The sequence below is a fragment of the Periophthalmus magnuspinnatus genome, chromosome 21, assembly GCF_009829125.3.
Source record: "Periophthalmus magnuspinnatus isolate fPerMag1 chromosome 21, fPerMag1.2.pri, whole genome shotgun sequence".
NCBI classification, from domain to species: domain Eukaryota; kingdom Metazoa; phylum Chordata; class Actinopteri; order Gobiiformes; family Gobiidae; genus Periophthalmus; species Periophthalmus magnuspinnatus.
Genome location: NC_047146.1, coordinates 10771927 through 10786654, shown reverse-complemented (window position 1 = coordinate 10786654; position 14728 = coordinate 10771927). Strand labels below are relative to the sequence as shown.

Below are 14728 nucleotides of genomic sequence, written 5' to 3'. Positions count from 1 at the left end.
ATATATATATATATATATATATATATATATATATATATATATATATATATATATATATATATATATACACACACAATAACAAATTGTTATTACAAATTGTTATTATAGACATATAATAACAAGATTATTAATCTGAAAGAATCCTAATTCCGAGGTGTACCAATAATGTAAATGCATGTTCAGCCAGAGGTGTCCTTAACTGACCTTAGGCAAAATAACTGTATGTGAGACAAAATGCATATAACTGTTTTCATAATACTGAATTAAAGAAGTTGTTTTAGTAAATAGTGAAATCCATCCACACCACACCATCCCAGAGGAAACCAATGATGGTTATCTTTGTGGAAAACTACAGGCATTTGTACTATGCTTTGTTCATTGTCTATTTTGGACTGAGAGAATGTGAACAATAGCCTTAAACAAAGGTCTTCACATTCAGGATCGTGATATAATTAGAAACAGTGAAAAAACCTGTTTTGTTGTTACTGGATATATGTAAATCTGATACTGGGAAATGTTGATGTTCTTAATGATCCTTGAAGGCACAACTTGCTATTCTATTTCAAAACTTTACACTTCGATGATGGGTCTGTAGTGGTAATATTCTTATCAAAATGTAATTCAAACACAGCATTTTCACTTAAGCCACTGTGAGTTGCATGGAGATGATATTTGTTTCCTTATCTGTCAGTGACAGTGACCTAACAGCTGTAGATGACATCTGAGCCAATGCACACTGACATTTCTTTGCACATAAAAAATCCACAAACAGTGTTTATTTGTGTATTACTACTATTATATAATATTTCAAATAGCATACAAACAATTTATATCTTTTATTAATAAAATAGGTGCACATATTAAGTGTCCCAACCAGTTAATGAGTGTGCTGTAGCAGGGATGTTTTTCTTGGAATGGTTGGGGTTGGGTTTACGCATAAAGTTAACAGTGTACAAACTATATACTAAGTACACATTTGAATTCAAGAGTGCTGCTAATATTTGTACTCTCTGTGTGTTACACAACCGACCTTTTGGTTAAGTTTTAGTTTTTTGAAACTTCAACATCTGATAGCTGACTATTATGCTTTATTAAAGATTTCCACACAAGCCCCAAAATATTTAAGGTTAGGTTAGCCCTAGTATCACTGTTATCATGACTGAATCAGCAACAAAGTTTACTCAGACATTTATGTGCATTACTTGACCCTCTTTTTCCACATGGTATTAGTTTCATAATAGACAGCTTAGCTAAAAATATTATTTTCGTCCCATGGCACGTAAAATCAATGTGACCTTTCAAATACTGAGCAAACAGCAAGTATGTGCATTCTTGGCGTTCCCAGTGACTACTTCTGACTAAACTATGGCGGCATGCCTCGGATACTGGCATTAATCCATGGAATAGGGCTTCAATAGCAAAGGGAAATATTTACCTCCCAGTTCTCAATAACAGTGGTCTCATACTGAATGGGATGTAATGAAGCATACACCTGTTTGACCTCTACTTTCCTTCCGGATGAAACCGACAATGGTGACAACAACATTCTTATTGAGTGACAAAGTTTAAGGTAAAATAAATGCGGGAGTGTTAATAAGAAAACAAAACTGAGCTATTTTATTTTTACTTGCTTTTGCTGAAATTCTTAATGACATCAATGAACAAAATTCACAAAACTAAGAACTTGCTTCAGCGGTATTATTACTTTGCAAGTTTACTAGGTCAAATCGAATGTATCTAAAAATGGACTGTCAGTCACTTATTATCACCACTCTAATCCCTGGCACTTTGCACTATCTTTTGTACCTTGTTATCAGTTTAGATGTTCGATGTCTACTTTATTTAGTGTTGTTCTTACAGAGTCTATGCAGCAGATAACAGCAGGGCAAATATAAATATTCTTATATTATTATATTATATTCAAAGGAAAACATGGCATTTGCAACAGACAGAAAAATAGTATTATTTTAGATATACATATATTATATTATTATTATATTATTAAAAAAAGAGCATTAGTAAAGAATCAGTACAGTGTATATATGGACTATTCAGGGCACTAAATAACTTAATTTAATAAGAATGTTGAGTTATAAGACCTTCACATAAACCACATTAAAACAATGTCACTGTTTTCTTTTAAATTTACACACACACATCTTTATTTGAAATGACTAATGATGATATTGGACAGGAATACAAGTGACACTGAAAAGCAACTATTCTTTTCAGAGTTAGTGGGTCACAAGCAAGGCACTCAGTTGAAACCATAGGGCCATAAAAGTGATTAGTGTGAAAAAAGCACATCATTATCTGTAGGGCTGTGACCAGTTCCTGTGAATGTGTTATTAGGAGCAGAAAAACAACTCTTCTGCCCAGCCAACTGTAAACTAACTATTTAACTTACAGGTCTTTTTGGCTTGGTAAAATATCTAGCACTGACAAATAATCCTCATCACTAAACACACACACTTTCCAAAATAAGACATTTTTGCATTGTTGTGACATTTTTATTTTTAACATTTTTCTTATTTATTTGTATATTGTTATTGTATGTACCTGAAGTTTACATAAGCATACAGTATGCCTAGCCCCGTCCTTGGGATTTGGCACTCCTCTACTCTGACCCACAGTGTTTAGGCCACACAAACTGTGGATGAGACACACAAGCCTGTAGTTTATTTTGGTTGGGTTTTCATTGTCCCCAGAAAGTGTGGTACAACCAGAGGGACGTGTGTCAGAAAACAAGTTAACTTCTTTGGAATTTTCACCACTAAACAATGGTGTTATCTAAGAGTAGTGCAGAATAACACTGAATCTAACTGCCAAAAATGTAATGTTAAAAACATTTTATGAGAATATAATCAGGTATAAAAATCCATGGCAGTAAACATACAATTAAAACCAGAACTTTACATACACTATATAAAAAGACACATAGACTTTTTTCAATGTCTGATATGAAATCAGAATAAACTTTTCCTTTTTTAGGTAAATTATAATTACCAAAATTGTTTCTATTAGCTAAATGCCAGAATAATGAGAGAAGTTTTTTTTTTTACATTATTTTTCATTACTTTCTTCATAGTATTTTACATACATATATTTCATTAGTATTTGGTACCATTGCCTTTAAACTGTATAACTTGGGTCAAACGTTTTGGATATCCTTTCTCAGGCTTCTCACAATAGTTGGCAGGAATTTTGGCCCATTTCTCCTGACAGAACTGGTGTAACTGAGCCAAGTTTGTAGGCCGTCTTGCTCGTACATGTCCTTTCAGGTCTGCCCATAAATTACACTAGTCAACACTAAATTTATTGTCTAAGATTTTTTTGCTGATTTACGATAATTTTGATGTGCTGAATCCAAAAATCACATTGGTTTTACTCAATCAGGTCAACGTTCTAAACTAAGCTAAATATTTATTTTTGGACGATTTTGTTTACATGTATGAGTATTTTTACGTCATATGATGCAAAATTCTGTTATATTTCTTGCTATAAACAAATTCTGAAGATTTTGCATGTGCCAACTTATGACTAATTGTTTTTTTTTTATATTACAAGTGAATGAAATGGCTTCGACTAGAAGATCTTGCAAAAATAAGCCTGGCATATTCTGCTACATCTGCGGTGAATACACCAATGTTCCTAACAGGAATCAAGTCACAAGTTTCATAAAGCGCGCTTACCATGCTTATTTTGGTATTAAATTTGTTGACCAGGATGAAGCTTGGGCGCCACACATGGCATGCAAGTCATGCACCGAGTATCTGCATCAGTGCACTAAAGGCAAGAAGAGTTGTCTGAAGTTTGGAATTCCCATGGTTTGGAGGGAGCCGACATCAATAGCTACTTCTGGGCTATTGATGTGACTGGGATCAACAGAAAGAACCGAAGCAGCGTCAAGTATCCTGACTGTGAATCAGCACGTCGTCCTGTAGCTCACTGTGATGAAATTCCAGTACCTTGTCTTATCAAGTTTTATGACTTTTAACTGTTATTACTGCTGCTATTAATTATTTAATGTTTGCAAATGTAAACTGTAATGTCTTTTTATATGCTTATTACCTTTTCTGATTTATAATGTTTTTATATGTTTCTTCTGTGTCTGTAGCACTCTGAGATTTCTCTGAAATGTAAAGTGCAATACAAATAAAATTTATTTTTATTATGAATCTGCGATCACTGAGTGATGACCAGGTGGAGAGATTCCATCAGGACATAAAAGAGATGGAGACCAGGTATCAGGGACGCTGGGATGCAGTCATGATGGCTGATTACTGTTGGACTCTGAAGAGAGACATCCCTGCTGCTGAGCATTCAAGGGGTTCATAAAAACAGAAGTTCATGTCCTGAATTTTGCACAGTGATAACGTAACGTTCCAATTTACATGTACTTACCTTTATCAATTAACATAACGTAACATTTAATTAATACATTCTGTTAGAAAACTATTTTTTATCTCCTAAAACATTTTTTGGATGAGAAATATTAAAGAAAATCAACTGATAATGTCACAAAATTGTAATCAATTTAGTCAGAAGATCGGATATTTCAAAATCAAATTAGCATAAAAACCTGACCTGACTGAGAAAAATGGATATCATTTTTGGATTCAGCGGTGCATAATGTTCAAAATTCAGTTGAAAAAACACAGACAACTTTCAAAAATGTTTTTTTTGTAACCCAGTGTTATCAATAGGATTGATGTCTTGAGATGTTGCTTCAGTATTTCCACATGTTCTTTCATCTATTTTGTGAAGTGCACCAGTCCCTCCTGCAGCAAACCAACTCCCACAACATGATACTGCCACCTCTTGGGTTGATATGCACATTTTGAACCAAAGCACGTTGATCTCTGGGACACAGAACCTGAGAGGTATGATGACTGGACATTCCCATGGTGTTTATACTTGCATATAATTGTTTGAACAGATGAACGTGGCACCTTCAGGCATCTGGAAATTGCACCCAGGGATGAACCACAATTCTCTTCCTGATATCTTGGCTGATTTCTTTTGACATTCCCATAAAGTTACACAAAGACGCAGTGTGTGTAACAGGTGTGCCGTCAAATAAATCCACAGGTGTGTCTCTAATTAACTCAAATGTTGTCAATCAATAAATAAATAAATAAATAAATGTTGTCAGAAGCTTCCAAAGACATTACATGTTATCTAAAATCCCAACAACATAAAAACAACAGCTGTGATAAATAAATGTACAATGAAGTAGTTAATTACTATCCATGAGGAGTCAAAGATGTAATTAAACAATATTCATCAGCTCCGATGGTATTGTTGCAGAAAAGAAAATGTCCCACCACTAGTGCAGAGAAAAATGGTCTGGCCTAGGCCTATAATGTGGTAAATTCTAAAATGCTTCTTATAGTACAATGGAACAAAACAACCATTGTCACCCCGACCACAATGCTATTTTTAATATGACCAATATATTTTCAAAGTGACTAATACCACTGTCATATTTCACAATATATTGTGTTGTAACTTTGAAAGTTACTTCAATAAAACATAACAGAAAAATACACATGCATTCTCAGATGTCAAATTACACAATACATTATGCCATCAACCGAGAGCCATCACCATAGTTCTCTGTCCTTTTACAAGGATGATGTCCAGGGCAGGACTGGTCGTCAAAAACTAAAAATGAATTTGCATTAGTATTATTTAATAAGGACCAACATGACTTTACTTACCAGAAAAGACTGCTGAGCCTTTTTAGTCATTTCATGTAAGAACTTGCAGGATGAAATTCTATGCCTCCTTGGTCTTTTCAAAGTACCAAATGGGCTAATATATGAGTAATGTTTAGATAGGATTATGAGCAATGCTGTATTTTACATGTCTGATCTTGTGTAAAAGCTCTATTCTACTTATCAATACAAACATGAATTACAGCTTAATGCTCAAATTTAATTCCACTTTAATTCCACTTTAAAATGTTTGTTTCCTAAGTAGTCTACCTAAGGGCACAGCACAACAAACCATAAAACATGTGAAATTGGCAATGATAAAAAGGTCCCAACATCAAGAAATAAGCGGCAGATCAAACAGGGGCAAAGAGACTCTGTTCAAAGCATTCTGTCAGAAAGAGGAGTGCTTGTCCTTGACTGGAACAAAAGAGCCTTCATAACTCCAGGGGTTGAAAGTGATACTGAACCCACACAGACATGTTCATTTTTGCAAAAGAAACCACGATATATATTCTATAACTCAATAATACTACAGTTCTATGGATGCATTGTCTTGTTTGAATTTAAACCTAAATGATTTTGGTGTGCCACCTTGTGTTAATACTGGGAACTACAAGGAATATTATGCACATGAAACATGCACTGTTTAATACTAGGCTTACAAGTGAGGACAGCATCTGACAACACTTACTTATCCTATTTCTAATTTAATCTTTTGCTTTATTACAACAATCCATGTAATTGGTCTCTATACTTGTCCAAGCCACCACTAACATGAGCAGTCTGTTAATTCTTATGCCAAAACCTAAACATTTTGCAACAAATGACTGAATATACAGTGGTTTATGATTCCTCAAACAAGACATGAATACACCTAATGACTGGTCTTAACTACTTCCCATGAAGTGAGTGATGCCAAATCTTTTTTATCAGCCAAAGAAAATATGTCAGAAGAAAGCAAACCCAAGGTCGCGTGATGCAGCCCTTTCCTCCCTTCACTGCCTCTTAGACAAACAAGATTAAAGAGGTTAATAAAATAGAAGCTGAGGTAGACTGCAGGCCTAAGTCAGGCATTGTTGTGTTTTCTTCTGTTCTCTCACCAAGGTTTCTGCCAGAAGTTTCTAATGAGGCCCACACAACTGCAACAAAAGGTTAGTATGGTAACTTCTTTGAACTACTTTCTTAATGCTAAAATTGTGTTCAAACCACAAATGGATCAGAGCACTAATTTACAATGTTATTACCTGATCTTGATCAGTGGTGGAAGTAAAGCAAAATGATGTAGAGATGAAAGGGGGAAGGCAGAAGCACTCTGATTTGCAAAGTATTTATTGGTGTTCACGTTAACTCGTTTCAAGAAGTAAAATAATGTTTTTGAAAATCAGAACTCAAGAATTTGAAGTACTTATCACCACTACTAATGGATTTCAGGGAAAGGATGCCTTCCTGATTTGAAGAATTTGGCATGGCAATGGTCTAGCAATAATGCAATTCATGAAAAAATCTTCAAATCAAAGTCCTTCAAATGTGCCGTATTAATCTTGCAACTTTCCTTTGAACTGACAACAATCAAGTCTTTGGGGTTGAATAATGGCAAAACTTTCTGAAGCCACTGTGAAATTTTTTTTTAAATCTTTTGAATATTTGTGCCATTTCTGATACTAAAGGCATTGAACTTTGAGACAGTTTTTGTTTCATGTGGATAGGCCCAGTAATTACAGAGATATTAACCATAAACCAGGTGAACAAATCTGCAATCTGACAGTTCAACAGCAAATTTTAACATAGAATTCTGACTTGTCCTCGAGCTCAGTTTTCAACTATATGCAGTCTCCATTTAGCTTCCTGTCAGTGCAACATTTTGAGATCTTTTTCCATTCAATGGATATAATTTACTTTTAAATGGCTTTTTAATTTGCTATGTCTAGCAATCAATTAACCCAGTTCTAGGAGGACAACCTTCTAAGAAACAAGGATAAAAGAATTATACCAAAGAAGCAACAACTAAATAATGAAAAATGCAGGATATCTTTGCAATTACCAGCCCATTATAAAACGACAACTGGAAGAACACACAAGTTCAGTATTCACAGTCGCTTATATGTAGGGTTAAGCTCATGGGTAAATGCTCTATGGGTAAATCTATAAAGATCAGTGGTATCACAAAACTATCTATACTCTTACTGACCCCTAGTGGCTGGTCTTTCTGTGGGACAATTCAGCAAGACTATGTTGTCATTATTAGCAAACAATAAAAACTGCACTATGTCACTTTTCAGGTGGAGGGTCTGCCACCTGCTTGTTCAACAATATGGCAAACAGGCAGTGGACCCTCTACCTAAAAGTGTAAGATGTAACTATCATACAATCTTTTCTTTCAACTAGATGCCTGAATGGTCCAACCTGACTGCGTACCTGGAGAACTCCCTCACTGGTGTGTTAAAGAACTTCCTCAATAACTGGGAAAATAATGTAACAGCTTCTTCTGATGCGGAGAAAGACAATGTCCGAGATATCATATGTTATTTGGCAGTGATGCTTGGTATGTTTGCATTCATCGTAGTCGCCATACTAGTGAGCACTGTCAAGTCCAAGAGGCAGGAGCACTCCAATGACCCCTACCATCAGTACATCAAGGAGGGCTGGACCGCAGAGATGCAGCAGAGTGATGTCATCTCAAACTTTGCAGCAAAATAAACCCATAACTTGCAGTAGAAACATTATAAATATTCTGTGATTTAAACCGAAGTCTGTGTTGTAAAAGGGATAAGATGTGACAGGGAATCAACTTGAATCTTTAATAAACATTATATTGTGAAACATGATCTTATACGCCCATTGCTCACTGTGGCACAATGGAGAAGCATCTTGAACTTTCTCAGGACATCTGCATTGTAACATGGATAGGCTTAATGCTATATGCACTCTGCAACACACTGAATAACTGATCTGTTAGAATCAGATTCACTTTTTATTTATTGTGTTTTATTTACTCTGCAGTGACTGAATATAAACATAAAAATAAGAATTACCGGTACTTACAAACGCTTTTCTCATTGAGTGATAACAGTGTCAAGGACGCTGGATAATTCATCTGACCTATATTGGTAATATACTGGTCTACATAACAAGAATTTTAATTAATAATCAACTGGGTATGTTTCTAGCAACAAAATCTAAGGTGCCATTAACCTGGTGAGGAGGAAGGTCAAGTCAGAAGTGCTCAGTTGTTAAAAAACACAAGCATTGTTTTGTAGCACTAGGCTGTGGGTGAATCTGGAAGAGGAAGTTGCATAGCTGCAAACAATGGAAAACGCTCTACAAACTAGTATAAGCAGCTCGCCAGAACACGACAATTTAACCAAATTATTTAACTTTTTCTTTTTTGTTTTCTTATTCAGCCATTTGTGCTTAGTAGGTCTGGTGTCCTTTAGGTGTCTTAGGCAACAAAATACACAGCAGCAGAGGAGAAAGTATGGAGCCTTTTCACTTATGAAGATGTGTTACTAGTACTTATCAGTATGCACAGTAGTTTTTGCACAAATACCTTAACAAATTTTGAGAGCTTTTACCAGTGTCATCCCAATGGTGTGCCATCAAATACAAAGGACAAAATTCCCTAAAATGCACCTTACCCCTTTTAACAAATTAATCAATGCACAGTGTTATTTAACCAATAATTTCTTTAGTGAACTTATCGGTCTAGGTTTGTTCAGTGGATAACCAGCAGATGGAAGCAGACTGCTCTTCAAATTGCCTTGACGTTTGAATTGTACAAAGGAAGTAGAAATGGCAATAGACAACACAGATGTTCCACAAAAAATAAGTGTGCATGATTACAAAGCAGAATCAAAGCATTTTTCTTGACTAATTTCCCATGCAGACTAGTCTATTATTTAGGTGTCTTTAGGTGCCTGCTGCACACCTGTTGTTGTATGACCTCACAACAGTTACCAAAATACACACCCCTATCCAACTCATAAGAACAAAACTACTTCTCCAGTCTGATTTACATTGCTGCTATGAAACCACTTAAGCATAACTACTCTCTCAATTTCCACTCAGATCCCATATCCTCTGGAGATGCAGCTTTACCCTTTTATTGAACCCACTACCACTGTTATCCTGCCCAGTGTCTCCCTCTAACTCTTTCTCAGTTGGATATTTATTTTTAGCATTCAAACAACTGGTCTCCTAAAAATGGGCCTGTCCTACAAGAGGATAGAGCAGGCTGCTATGTATGGTATCTGTCTCACTGTGCTGCACAAGGCCTACGCTCGCTGCTGCCTTCATTGTGCCTGGGGCCAAGACTTGAGGATGCTTACAGCTTGGATTAACTTGCTTGAATAACTTAAAAAAAAACCTCTTTATTTTTTTACAAGACAACACTGAAAATAATATATATTTTGGACCATGGAGCTGCTAGCCCTCTGGTTGTTCTTGCTCCCATGTTTCAGTCTTGTGCCTATAGCCAGCTCTGAGAAGGGTTTGGAGCTGCCACAGTACGATGGGGAAGATCGCGTTATTGATATCAATGACAAAAACTACAAGAAAGCCATGAAGAAGTACAGCATGCTTTGTCTGTTTTACCATAAGCCTATCCCGGACAACAAGGAGAAGCAGAAGCAGCATCAGATGACTGAGTTGGTGCTGGAGGTATGCAAAGATGATCAAAATAGATGTTGTTGCATTCATTGAACTCAAATATTATATATATAAAAGACAATGCTCTCTAGAATTATACTTTTGATTTGTAGTCTGTAATGTTAATTTAATGCATGCATATTTCTAGAAATGCAATTCTCATAAAATGCAATCATAACCATGGAATATTCACCCTTTAGTCTGTTTGAATAGGTCAAAAGGTTCTTGAGCTTACACACTGTGCATTCAAGGTGACCTGGTGCAGACCTCTTAAATCATACTTTTCATCTCATTGTCAAATGCAGTGTGGAAATGCACTGAGCTGGTCTCACGTTACAACAAGGCACAGGGGCTTACCCCCTGATCTACACTGTGTAACAAGACCCCAGCCTATGGGACCATGACATGCAGCGATACATATTTGACATGGCACAGGTGTGACTTCTGACCAGGTACTAGTCCAAAGTGTGAAGACAGATATAACAGCAGTGTCTACAATTTCAGTAAAGTGCAATTCAGTGTATAAATTATGTGGAAATATATTGAGCACTGATGTCACTGAGATCTAAAATAGTACACAATATACATAATGTAATACAGTGCACCATCTCTTTAGTTATATTTAGAACAAACCTGTGCTGTATATAAGATTATGTAATGGAATGTAAGCAGCTACTGAACACTTTTGACCATGACGCCATAATGCCAGCACAGGGAAATGTTTAAGGATATCCTAGATGAAAGTAAAACAAATATTATTCTTCAACTTGATATACATTATATTAATCTTGGTGGTGCCAACCAGTCTTGGTTAACTTTACCAATCCTGGGTCTATCCCAGCATATGAGACAAGTGGAATTAGTTCACAGGTGAGATTATACATTGCCAACAGGCCAACATCCTCTTGTGCCATGACACTGTTGTCCATTTACTGAATATGAACCCTGATTAAATTAGTTACATAAGTAGTAACAGATACCTATTGTATTATGATTTAGTAATGTTCATGTTTTGTTTTGTGTGTAGCTCCTAGCACAAGTGATGGAGGACAAAGGTATTGGATTTGGGATGGTGGACTCTCAAAAAGATGCAAAAGTGGCTAAAAGGCTGGGTAAACTCTCTTTGTGTTTCTTATAATTGAAGAGTTGATAATAAATTTGTTAATAATTGTTTTCCTCAATCACCCGCAGGTCTGGAGGAGGAGGGCAGCGTTTATGTCTTTAAAGAGGACCATGTGATTGAGTTTGATGGCTTACTATCTGCAAATACTCTGGCAGAGTTTTTATTGGATGTGAGTTAACTCTTAAAATCAGATCTCTCATATCTTACCATGTTAGATGTAACTCTGCTGTCCGTGCTTCTGTACAGCTGTTGGAAGATCCTGTTGAAGTCATAGACAATGCACTGGAGCTTCGGGCCTTCGACAGGATGGAAGAGGACATCCGTCTCATCGGTTACTTTAAAAATGAGGAATCAGAACGTAAGTTTGATGATGGGAATTATCAGCAACAATGTATGATTTGTGATTTGTGTGTGATTGAATTCGTTCCTTACATTACAACACAAATGCTCCTTCATCTCCATGGCTTTACAAATCCATTTTTACCACCAATACAGCTGTCACCATCTGATTTAGAGTGTTGTGTTGAGCTACATCTGATTAACCTAACTTGGGAGAAACAGAGGTCAGAGTTCAGCTATTTGTAATCATTGACCTATCCCCAATGGGCAAATATTTCATGAGCTATTTCCAAGCAAAACACAAACATGATTATTTTAAGTGCACACAGTGTATTTGTTTATTTTATGTAGTTTAAAGTGGAAAATCATAACTTTTTCATTGCATTTTAGACTACGAAGCATTTAAAGAGGCAGCAGAAGAGTTCCAGCCATACATCAAGTTCTTTGCTACGTTTGAAAAATCTGTAAGTTTATACTGAAATTAGCAGTCGACTATTAAAATAATTGTACATTTATTTTCATATTTTCTTCTGCACTATATAGACCAATCCAGTATAGAGACTAATACACGCGTTTTATTATTAAATCAAAATGACAAAACAGACTAAAAGCCTCCATATTTTAACCTTGATCTGATTAAAATGTATTTATAAACTCAATGTACATTAGAAATAATTGTTCAACTAATCGAAAAAATAAGTTGATTACTAACATAGTTGTTATTTGCAGATCTACCTGACACCTATCAAAACTTTGGATTAGGTTTTTCTTCTATACACACATACTTTGATTACTATGTGACTACCACTTGTCTTTTCAGGTGGCCAAAGAACTGACCTTGAGGCTGAATGAGGTGGACTTCTACGAGCCGTTCATGGAGGAGCCCGTCACCATCCCAGGCAAACCCCACACAGAGGAGGAGCTGGTGGAGTTCATCACAGAGCACAGGCGGTAAACTAAAAAAAAAATACATTCATCTAATTACAAGTTCCAGTAAGCATCAAAGAATACCCATAAATATTACTCACTATATGCATCAAAACATAAAAAATAATTAACTTATTCATACTGTGCCAAGTGCCATGTCATAGTGCAAAATTCTCAAAATCTAAACCTTGCCTCCAGTTTTTTCTTTTACATCCAAATCATCACCTATGTATGTGACATAGAAAATCTGCTTTATTATATTATATTATATAACTGAATTGTATATATGCAGGCCTATGTAAAAAATGAATATATTAAGAAATCAAAATACAACGGAAAAAAAATAAATAAAATAATAATAATAATAATATTCCCTACATTATCAAGTAGAGAAATAAGTAAATACATATGTGGATGTTGTATGCAAACAGGCCGACTCTGAGGAAGTTACGCACAGAAGACATGTTTGAAACGTGGGTGAGTGTAAAATAAAAATAAACATATAGATTTTTTTGGGGTTTTGTTTACTAATTGTAATAAATACTTACATGGTAATCAGGGCCGTACAACAACTTTAACGCTAAGCTAGCTATTTTCCGTTATTTTAATGGATCCATGCTATTCTCTAATTTTGGGCTCACGTGCACGGAAGCTGTTTTGTCTCTACCGCCACCTGCTGGTCAAACTAACCACTACTATTTGAGAATGACTTTCACCAATTGCGTCAGTGTTCAAAGACATTTTGTAACTAAAATATAACAAACACATGAATTACTTAATTGTTCTTAATAAATATGCATTGTTAGGTTAGTGGTCATACTAGCCAATATAAAAGCTTGTAACTGTCTGTCTTTTTTGTTTGATTTTTATCCCCAATCTTTGTAGGAGGATGACATTGATGGCATCCACATTGTTGCCTTTGCAGAGGAGGAAGATCCAGGTAAGGACTTGACATTTGTTTTAAAGTGGGAAAAACATGCTTATCCTTGTTTTTTGGGGGTTTTTTTCAGATGGTTTTGAGTTCCTGGAGATCCTAAAGGAAGTGGCCCGAGACAACACTCACTTGCCTGGCCTCAGCATTGTGTGGATTGATCCAGATGACTTCCCCCTGGTAAGTTACAGTCTCTAGACTATGGGGTGAGAGAATATTGTGGATACTGATGTACAACTTTCCTTCAAAACAATCGCAATAGTAAAACTTTTTAAATTGGTTATTATCCTTTTTCTACCTACATTAAATATTTTGTAATGTAGGTAGAAATATACATACCGGTATATATATTTTCCTATTCTAAATCCAGCAATATTGTATATTGCTGTTTTTGGTTTTGTTTTCTCCTGTTTCAATTTTATGAAAGACCAAATAAATAAATTCTTTCCAAGCTTGGTTTTCAGAGGCAATAATTGCACTCTAGTTGTGACTTTATGCATTCATCTTCAGCTGATCCCCTACTGGGAGAAAACCTTCAAGGTGGACCTGTTCAGACCACAGATCGGAGTTGTCAATGTCACAGATGTAAGTATACTGTGTTTACAAACATAAACATACTAAATATACAGTCTAAATGCAGCTAAATGTGTTTTCCGTGTTCAGGCTGACAGTGTCTGGATGAGCATTGACAGTGATGAGGACCTGCCCACAGCCCAGGAGCTGGAGGACTGGATTGAGGATGTCCTGTCTGGGAAAGTGAACACAGAGGATGATGACGACGATGAAGATGACGACGATGAAGATGATGACGATGATGATGATGATGACGACGATGATGACGACGATGAAGATGATGATGAAGATGATGATGAAGATGATGATTAGGCTTATACCTGTTTACTCAACAGACTGGTCTAAACATGAACTGAAGCTGCAAAGTGAGACATTTACACAAATTTAAACAAGTTTAAACATTGTTAAGAATAAAGAGAACTTCAGATCACTCCATCTTCCCTTTTACCATATACATGGTGATGGCACATA

At 35.8% G+C, this 14728-nt stretch overlaps 3 protein-coding genes across 4 annotated transcripts in view; all 3 read left to right on the top strand.

The window, feature by feature from the left end:
* Positions 1-14728, top strand: part of LOC117388846 (ribosyldihydronicotinamide dehydrogenase [quinone]-like) — a 186929-nt gene that overhangs the window by 150112 nt on the left and 22089 nt on the right. The window lies entirely within an intron of this gene.
* On the top strand, positions 6748-8496 carry LOC117389708 (potassium voltage-gated channel subfamily E member 2). The gene is made up of 2 exons (XM_033987422.2): positions 6748-6871; positions 8106-8496. The coding sequence occupies exons 1-2, from the start codon at positions 6845-6847 to the stop codon at positions 8415-8417; spliced, it is 339 nt and encodes a 112-aa protein (XP_033843313.1). The 5' UTR covers positions 6748-6844; the 3' UTR covers positions 8418-8496.
* casq2 (calsequestrin 2) lies at positions 9960-14665 on the top strand. Its single transcript, XM_033986892.2, has 11 exons — positions 9960-10376; positions 11392-11476; positions 11556-11656; positions 11734-11845; positions 12217-12290; positions 12647-12777; positions 13185-13230; positions 13639-13693; positions 13764-13864; positions 14195-14269; positions 14348-14665. Exons 1-11 carry the CDS (start codon positions 10134-10136, stop codon positions 14567-14569), a joined length of 1245 nt encoding a protein of 414 aa, XP_033842783.1. The 5' UTR covers positions 9960-10133; the 3' UTR covers positions 14570-14665.

Excerpts from the sequence above, each read along its gene's own strand:
- LOC117389708 (XM_033987422.2), top strand. The coding sequence starts at position 6,845 with ATGAGGCCCACACAACTGCAACAAAAG. Across the intron at positions 6,872-8,105 it reads CCACACAACTGCAACAAAAG|ATGCCTGAATGGTCCAACCT; the intron begins GTTAGTATGGTA and ends TCTTTCAACTAG.
- casq2 (XM_033986892.2), top strand. The coding sequence starts at position 10,134 with ATGGAGCTGCTAGCCCTCTGGTTGTTCTTGCTCCCATGTTTCAGTCTT. Across the intron at positions 12,778-13,184 it reads TTCATCACAGAGCACAGGCG|GCCGACTCTGAGGAAGTTAC; the intron begins GTAAACTAAAAA and ends GTATGCAAACAG. Across the intron at positions 13,865-14,194 it reads ATCCAGATGACTTCCCCCTG|CTGATCCCCTACTGGGAGAA; the intron begins GTAAGTTACAGT and ends ATTCATCTTCAG.